The sequence below is a fragment of the Tupaia chinensis genome, unplaced genomic scaffold, assembly GCF_000334495.1.
Source record: "Tupaia chinensis unplaced genomic scaffold, TupChi_1.0 Scaffold143574_1, whole genome shotgun sequence".
Classification (NCBI taxonomy): Eukaryota; Metazoa; Chordata; class Mammalia; order Scandentia; family Tupaiidae; genus Tupaia; species Tupaia belangeri.
In genome coordinates, this window is record NW_006203419.1 from 1,146,828 (window position 1) to 1,155,316 (window position 8,489).

Below are 8,489 nucleotides of genomic sequence, written 5' to 3' on the forward strand. Positions count from 1 at the left end.
GTGGACCTCAGCTGTCCCCAGGGAGCTCTGGAGCCATCCAGTGTACTCAGGGAGGTCTCCAGATGGGAACCTGGAACCTTCCCTGGAGAGCCAGCCTCATAGAGGACCACATTTTACCCTGTGTCCCCAGCTGCCTAGTGAATCCTGTCTATGGGGGATCTGGGCAGGGCCTCTCCTTCCTTGTTCATAACATTAATATTAACCAACCCTCCTCCAAACAGACAGTCTGTCTTTTCTGAAGTTTTAAATTACTTTTATTTTGAGATATACTAAAACTTTTAGAAATTAGAGCCAAAAACAGTTCTTAGTTACTAAAACAAAAGATGTAGGATTAGTAAAGAAACTAATTATACGAGTGGACTTCAAATACTTTGTGGAAAAGAATTAAATTACAAGTTTGTTTTGATGCAAGTGTATTTTCTCTTTTCTTTTTTTTAGAGAGAGATTTTTGCTATATGGCGCATGTGCTTGCCAGTGAGACAGAGAGAAATCGCCCTCCAGGGGGAATGGCCACACCGCAATCCCTTCTCCTCCATTCTCCTCTCAGGATCTTGGGCACGCACGCACACGCAACCGGCATGAGTTCTAAGCCACTGGATCCAAGACTCAAACCACAGTCAACTAGGCGGGAGTCCGGCGACATAACCATCATCCCATCTGCTGGTCCCAATGCAAGTACATTTTCAAATTCATGCGTAATTTTTTCATGATGCACATTGCCATGAATGTACTGAAGACACTTCATATTTATATTCAGGTATTAAAGCTTTAAAAAAACATTTTGATATTGCCATAAATGTCCTTTATTTAGCCATTAGGTAGCAAGGTCTTCCAGCAGGCCCAATCACTGCTATCATTTTGAAATAATGATAAATCTAAAGAATATTTACAGACATTTGCAATACCTATAATGGGATAGGAGGATACCTGTCATTTCGATCTGTGACAAAGCCACTGACATTATGGTTCTTTGATATCTCATACCCAAAGGAGAGCTGAATTTATTTCAGTTAGAGATTAGAGAAAGATGTGATCGGTTCTTTTCCAAGTTCCAGCTCAGGGATGTGGTGCGGCTGTGTGTTGGGGGTGGGAATGATTTAGAAATTTGGACTCAGGAACAGGAGATCTTCCTAACAAAGGGGACAGGCACGTGTGACGGTCAGGCCAAGAGGATGGACTGGGAGGCTGACCTGAGTCTATTCCTGCTTAAGGGGTGGAACTAGTGTCCATCCTCCCCCACCCCCACCCAGATGTAGTGGGACTGCAGAGAAATAGCTCTTGATTGGACTGCTCCTGCTCCCACATCTCCGTGCCTTGCCTAGTGACCCACCCAGCCCAGCCTGCTCCCTTCCCCACAGCACCGTCTGTGCCAAGTCCATTACCCAGGCGATGACCTTGACCCTGGCCCAGGCCATGCAAATGAGGGGGCGCACAGTGCGCCCAAGGGCTGACCTGCAGCGACCTGCTGTGACCAGGCATGCAGCCGCCCTCTTAGACAGGGCTCGGCCAGGGCAGCGTCCAGGCATACAAAGGCTGGCCAGGGAGACTGCCGCAGTCGCCAAGCCAGATCCAGCGCGTCAGCACCATGGCCAGCTCCAGCCTCGCCTGCTGCCTGCTGGGGCTCCTGGCGCTGACCTCAGCCTGCTACATCCAGAACTGCCCCCCAGGTGGCAAGAGGGCCCTGCTGGACCTCGACGTGCGCAAGGTGAACTCTCTCGTATCTTAGGGGAACCCGAAGCCACAAGGTCGCTCCCTTCCCCAGCCTGCCCCTGACTTTCCTGGGAACCCAAGATTTCAGGACTTTTAGGATTCTGCCCCCTCCTTCCACCAACTTGGTCGCGGCTAACGCAGCGCCCCAGCACCTGTAGTCCCCTCAATCCTGCCCCGGGACCCACTCTGCGTTCCCTGTCCGCTCACCCTGCTCCTTCCTGCCTCCCAGTGCCTCCCCTGCGGACCAGGGGGTCGAGGGCACTGCTTCGGGTCCAAAATCTGCTGCGATGAGGAACTGGGCTGCTTCCTGGGCCCAACCCATTCGCAGAGCTGCGAGAAGGAGGACTACCTGCCTACGCCCTGCCAGTCCGGTGGAAAGCCCTGCGGGAACAGGGCCACCTGTGCCGCCGCAGGCTTCTGCTGCAGTCCCGGTGAGCTGGGCGTGACCCGCGCAGTGTGGGGAACCGCGGCAGGGATGGCCCCCTGACTTGCACTTCTCTTTGCAGAGGGCTGCCACCTCGACCCTGACTGTGACACCAAGGACATCTTCTCCGAGCCCTGACCTGCAGGACTGCGGACGCCTTTGGAGTGCACCCCTCGCTCCCCCTCAGCCAACCTCAGAAAGAAGGAAAATGAAATAAAGCCCATTTTCCCCTCAGCTCGACTCCTGTCTAAGTGTCAGAAGTGGGAGGGAGGGCGTTGGGGAGGGGAGGATTTCATGGGGTTACTGCTGAGTCATGTCCAGGACAGAAATAGAGACTAAGTCTGGGAGGAGCCATGTCCCAGAGGCTGCCCCTCACTCACGCTGCTGCCATCCTGCAGGGAGCAGGGTGGGGGGAAGGACACCAGGATGATGGGAACACCTGCAGCTCTCGCTCCAACAGGGACTGGAGCAGTCAGCAGCTTAGGAGAAACTTTCCAACAGCCAACACTGAAAGGGATAAAATGCGGGGCTCTGTGAGTCCAACGCACACAGGAGGGTTCCCAGAGGGTGTTTGGGGACCTCCCCGAGTGAGCAACAAATGTGCGTGCCCAGATCTGGGCTGGGTGGAGCTGCAGCTGTGCTGGATGCAGTGCCAGTACCTTGATGGGGATGCTTCTCTCTCAGGGGGATAAAATGAATAAAAAAGCAAGATGGTGAATAAAGAAACCTTAATAACTAAGAGAAGGGTGAAAAGTTCCTCGAGCTTGAGCATTTCCCACTGTCTACGGAACTGCTCACAGACGCCCAGTAACAGACATGGGAACCCCACAAGGAACCTGGGGGCCTGAAGGGCAGGACTGCAGGAGGCAAGCAGTGGCCTCTCACTTTACACCGAGCAGCTGCAACATCCTGGCTGCCGCCCTCCAGGGCCAGACTCTGAGAGGCACGTGTAGGTGCACGGGCAAGGGGGCTTCTTCAGGGAGCTGGGGCCTGGGGAGACAGGGAACTGATGCTCCAAGACCATCTCCAAAGTCACAGAGCAGGACAGGGGATTTCACACGGAGGGAAGATAAGGAAGGTGGGAAAGCCGGGGCTCCCTCCAGGAGGGTCACAGCCACATGGAGCTTGTCGGCCCCAGAGCTGCTGTGCACACGGTCACTTTGCCTTCAAGGCCATCAGCGATTTCCACTTTATTTGCTTAGACACATCTGCTCTCTGGCTGGGCTTTCAAGACCCAGCTTCTGTGAAACTCAGTAAAGCTATGATTAGGCTTTTTCTACAAATTATGTAGTAAAATAAGGTCAGTTAGCAAAAGGGAAGCAACCACCTCGAAGGGCTAGTCTCTTAGGCCATGTTAAACATAGACTTACTTTGGCTCGTGTGGTCCCTATAGGTCTGAAAGAGATCCGCTGGGAAGTTGGGTCTGGAGTTCTGTGGAGAAGGAGAGGGGCTCATGTTGGAAAGGCCGGACTTGAGCACCAGCAGAACTGCCCCCAGGGCTGGGCCTGAAATCAGCAGCCCTGCTGCCAGGAAGTGAGGACAGCCAGGTTCGGGGGGACTCTGCGGGAGGACAGGTCGCAGCCATGAAATGGCCACAAAACACAGACATGAACCAACAGGATGGCTTTACCTACACCATTGATATGTTCCTGCATTCAAGGCCCCTTTGGGAGTCAGAAAAGGGCCCCAGAACATGCCCCCTTCACCTACTCACGTTGCAGGGCAGGCAGTTCCAGAAGGTCCATGCCCACGTTCCCATGCCAAGTAAAACAGGAGCTGATCATTGATCATCGTGGAGAAGTAAAACCTACACTCTCTCTGGCTTTCTCCCACACAGGAACAAGCAAGGCAGAGCCACGAGGCTGAACCCAGCTGCTCCTCACGCAGTGTTTGTGGGGCTCCCAGACAGGGGAGACAGAAAAGGTACACTCTGGGGACCAGCAGTTAGCTTAATGGCTATGTCGCTGGATTCCCATGTAGTCGACCATGGTTCGAGTCCCGGACTGGCGGCTTAAACTCACACAGGGCGCATGTGCATGCGTGCCCAAGATCCTGAGAGGAGGATGGAGAAGAAGGGATTGTGGTGTGGCCATCCCCCCTGGGGGGTGATTTCTTGCTTTCTGTCTCTCTGTTTCTGTCTGTCTTTCTGGCGAGCGCATGCGCCCTATGGCAAAAAGAAGGCCCACTAGGGCAAAAACCTCTCCAAAAAAAAAAAAAAAGAAAGAAAGAAAGAAAGTAAAAAAAAAGAAAAGAAAAGAAAAAGAAAAGAAAAGAAAAGAAAAGGTACACTCCAGAGGCCTGGAATGCTTTCTTCATGTCAGTTCCTGAATCAGGCAAGCGTAATCGATGGTGCTAGAGGGCTGGTGGGTAGGGCCTGGTGAGGGCGCCACAGGGTTTCTACGGTGCAGGTCACACTGTTCACTTTGTTGTTTAAGTTGATTTATTTACTTCTCTCATGAGAGAAAGAAACAGGCAGTCAGTGCCTTTGCCCCTGTGCGCCCAGGCTCAGCTGGCCTGGAACACAGGCTTGCAGGTGCACACCTGGTAGGCTCTGGGAGGTACTGGAACACCAACCCAGGGCCTTTCCCATGTGAGTCCAAGCGTCACTACCCCCGAATCACCACCTGGCTCTTATTTTCTGTTTTTGACCTAGGGACTGGTGAAACTGGCATGTTCAGTTTATGAAGATTCATTTAACTGCGTTTAGGTGACTTGTTCATCATTGGATTATATTATATTAGAAAAAGCGGTATAAAATGAAAAAATGGTTCATATTACCAATAGGCATGAAGGAGAATCGATGTGTCCAATAGTGGAGCAGCAGAAAACACAATGCTCTTTCTTTCTTTCTTTCTTCTTTTCTTTCTTTCTTTCTTCTTTCTTTCTTTTACTTTCTCTGGTGAGCACATGCAATCTCTGGCAAAATTACAAAAATATTAATAAATAATAAATAAATAAATAAATAAGTTCAAGTGGTCAAAGCAAGCAAAGGCCGAGGCTGAGAAAGAGAGTCTCTCTTCTGATCAGACATCTTGAAGGAGTGGGAGAGGGAGGATTAGCCTGGGAAGGAGGAAGAGATGAGAGAAGGCGAGAAGGCGCTCCCTCCCCCCATTCCCATTGACTATGGTGATGCCTGTGATGGGCTCAGTGAGTTCTCCACTCTAAAATGATTCTGCTTTCCTGTGCCCTCGTACAAAAACCAGCTGGCCTGCTGTGCCCAGAACACTCATTCTTATATGTGTATAAGTCAATGAGCTCTTTAAGCTACATTTGCTTGAAAATATTGGGGTTTTGGTTTCCTTGTTGGCTATTGTTGAGCTCACGACAGAGAGCACACACGTGAAGGAGAGGTGAGACGGCCATTCATGGGGCCTGTGCACACCGTGCATCCTTCCTCTGGTCCCCAGCTCGCCAGGATCCTGTGCACGCGTGCACAGCCAGCACGGCGGGATGCTGTGACAAATGGTGCGACGGCCGGGGCTTCCTTCCGAGGGTCCCCGTGATTGTCCGCTCCCTGCTTCTACTCACCAGTCCATGTGAATAAGTCAGAAATAGAGAAGGCACCCCGAGAGGTGGCATAGCTTTGTACTTAACACGCCTGGAGCAGTCTTCTTGGGTTGGAATCGCTTTTCTTTTATTACTTGAGGGTCTTTGGGAACAGGTCCTAGTCTCTGTACCTCAGTTTCTTCGAAAATAAAGTAGAGAAATTCCTGGTGTACACCTATCACTGTGACAATGGAAGAGACATTTATGTTAAGCTAAGAGCAGTTCCTGGGACGTAGAAGTGCGCTGTGCATGTTAGATGCTGTTTTTATTTTATTTTATTATTTTATTTGTACCAGAGAGATCATGTGTTCTTCAGAGAGACACAATGAGAAAGGGAGAAAGCATCCCCAATGGGGCAGGGTCACACCACAATCCTTTCTTCTCTATTTCTTCATTCTTACTGGACTTGAGGAATGCACCCAAATACCCCTGCCACAGTTGACCACATGAGATCTGGCTCTCTGAAGCACCAGGTCTCGGGGCTGGAAATATTTTATGTAGAAAGATGGCCTCAGACTCATACCTGGGCTGAGAAGCATCACTTGCTAAATTGGGGATCAACTGCGGGAAGCCAAGTTCTGCCCTGCAGTTCCACTCATGGCCAACAAGAGGCGTCTCATAGACTAGTGACAGGGCCTTAAAAAATGTAAAGGATAAGATCAGTACATTTGACTACGTTATTTAAAAAACAAGTTGAGGGGCCGGCAGGTGCCATGGTGGTTAAAGGCGCTGGATTCCCACATGGCAGACCACAATTTGAGTCCTGGATCTGGTGACTTGCTTTCTCACTTTCTCTCTCTCTGTCCCTCTCTAGCCAAATTAAAATAAATAAACTTTACATAAAGCAATTCTTTAAAAAATATAAATAAAAAACAAGTGAAATAAGGAAGGAAAGGCCTCAGGAACCTAGTTGATGGTTATCCTTTCGGTCTGCCACTTTCATGACCACACTGCCTCTTGTCTATTGTTCTCTGTGCATCCACTGTCTCTGTCTTCACTAGGAAGTAGGTTGCAGACACCATGACCCACTGTCTCTGTCCTCACTAGGGAGTAGGCTGCAGACACCATGACCCATTATCTCTGAGTATGTGAGCCTACACCTTTTCAGTCAGGCCATCTCCCACCGTAGCCAGAACACCATTGTCTACTGCTATGGTTTGGATAATGGTTCATTCCCCAAACACTCATGTGTTAGAACATGGCCCCCAATGTAACATGCAGGGTGGTGAGAACTGTAAGAGGCAAGGCCTGATGGACCATGTTTGGATCAGGGTAGTATCGCTCTTATGAATGGGTTAGCACTATTTTTCTTTTGTGAGTGTGTACTATGGGGTTTGTGTGGTCACCAGAGAGAGAGAAAGAAAGAGAGAGGGGGCCGAGGTGGCTGGGCCCGGCTGTAATGGGTGATGCAGGACCTCCTTCATGTTATTCGGAGAAAGAGAGAGAATGTGAGATATCACCCCCAGGAGGGATGCCACCACCACAATTCCTTCTTCTCTCAATTTTGAGCATACATGCACACACTTCCGGTGTGATTTTCAAGTCACCAGGTTCAGGACTTGAACCACACACAAGGCCATGTGGGATCCAGCTGCCTCAAACTCCACACCACCTGTTGTTCCCAGAGTAATGCCATCTAGAGTAAGAGAGTGGGTTTTCACTCTTAAGAGAAGGGGTTAGATCCCATGAAAGTGGATGGTAAAAGAAAGAGCCACCCCCCAGCTCTCTCTGCTCACCTCTGCTGACCTTCCCACTACTGCCTCACAAAAGCCTTGGCTGAATTCAGGGCACTGCAAATAAAGAAGCCAAAGATAAACAAGTAAGTACCCTAAGGTTCCATTTATATGGAAGTTTCCAGAAAAGGCAAATCTCATCAGTGTTTCCAGAGGCAGGAGTATACAAGCAGGAGGGAAGTTTTATTGGGCCTGGGCGTGTCCTCAACTGGATTATGAGGAGGGTGCACACCAAGGTAAACTCGTTAAACGTCATCAAACCGAGCATTTGTGGTGGGTGGATTTCATGATCTGTAACCATACCTCGCAGGTTGTTTAGGGTCCTCACACGTGACCTCTGGCCTTGGCACACGTCTCCTCCCGTCTTCATGCATGTGCTCTTCTCCACCTGTCTGAATTCTTGATCCTCTTCTCCATCTGCACCCACCCGCCCTAGGAGATGTCACTCAGGTTGGAGCTTCTATTTTTATGTTTAAATTTCATTTTTTCTTCCATGAGTGAGAGAAACTGAGAGACACAGAGAGAAAGAGAGAGAGAAAGGAGAGAGCGCACGTCCAACAGGGTGCGGATGCAGTGACCCGCCCAGCCTCAGCCAGCCCTGGGTGGTGGGCACACGCAGCCCGCATTCTCAGGGAGCTCTCTGCTCACGAACCTGGAACCTGCCCGTGGGAATCAGCATCACAGCGTCCTGCATCTGCCCGCTGCCTCTGTCCGGCCCTGGGACGGTCTTTAAATAGGGACACTGAGGATTTCCAGCTTTATGCTTTCTCGGCCTAGACCTCCCTCCTGACCTTTACACTCTTCTGTCCGAACACCTGCTCAAGGTTGCCTCAGATATAAACAGGCACCTCAAACATAATGTGTACACGCCGAGCTCCCCTTTTCCCAACTCAATCCAGCGTTGTCCTCCGAGTTCCAGGCTGTTGGCAGCAGCTCTATCCATCCCATTGCTCAGAAAGACACCTAGAGTGGGAACCAGCAGTTAGCGTAATGGCTATGTCGCTGGACTCCCACGTAGTTGACCATGGTTCGCGTCCCAGACCTGGTGGCTTAAAACTCACGCCGGGCGCGTGTGC

The 8,489-nt window shown here is 50.6% G+C and overlaps 1 protein-coding gene across 1 annotated transcript; it reads left to right on the top strand.

Annotated features, from left to right (window-relative positions):
• The first annotated feature begins 1,558 nt into the window (after window positions 1-1,558).
• On the top strand, window positions 1,559-2,357 carry LOC102502061 (oxytocin-neurophysin 1). Its single transcript, XM_006163953.2, has 3 exons — window positions 1,559-1,705; window positions 1,940-2,141; window positions 2,217-2,357. The coding sequence occupies exons 1-3, from the start codon at window positions 1,586-1,588 to the stop codon at window positions 2,270-2,272; spliced, it is 378 nt and encodes a 125-aa protein (XP_006164015.1). The 5' UTR covers window positions 1,559-1,585; the 3' UTR covers window positions 2,273-2,357.
• Window positions 2,358-8,489: the final 6,132 nt, after the last annotated feature.

Excerpts from the sequence above, each read along its gene's own strand:
- LOC102502061 (XM_006163953.2), top strand. The coding sequence starts at position 1,586 with ATGGCCAGCTCCAGCCTCGCCTGCTGCCTGCTGGGGCTCCTGGCGCTG. Across the intron at positions 1,706-1,939 it reads TGGACCTCGACGTGCGCAAG|TGCCTCCCCTGCGGACCAGG; the intron begins GTGAACTCTCTC and ends CCTGCCTCCCAG. Across the intron at positions 2,142-2,216 it reads AGGCTTCTGCTGCAGTCCCG|AGGGCTGCCACCTCGACCCT; the intron begins GTGAGCTGGGCG and ends TTCTCTTTGCAG.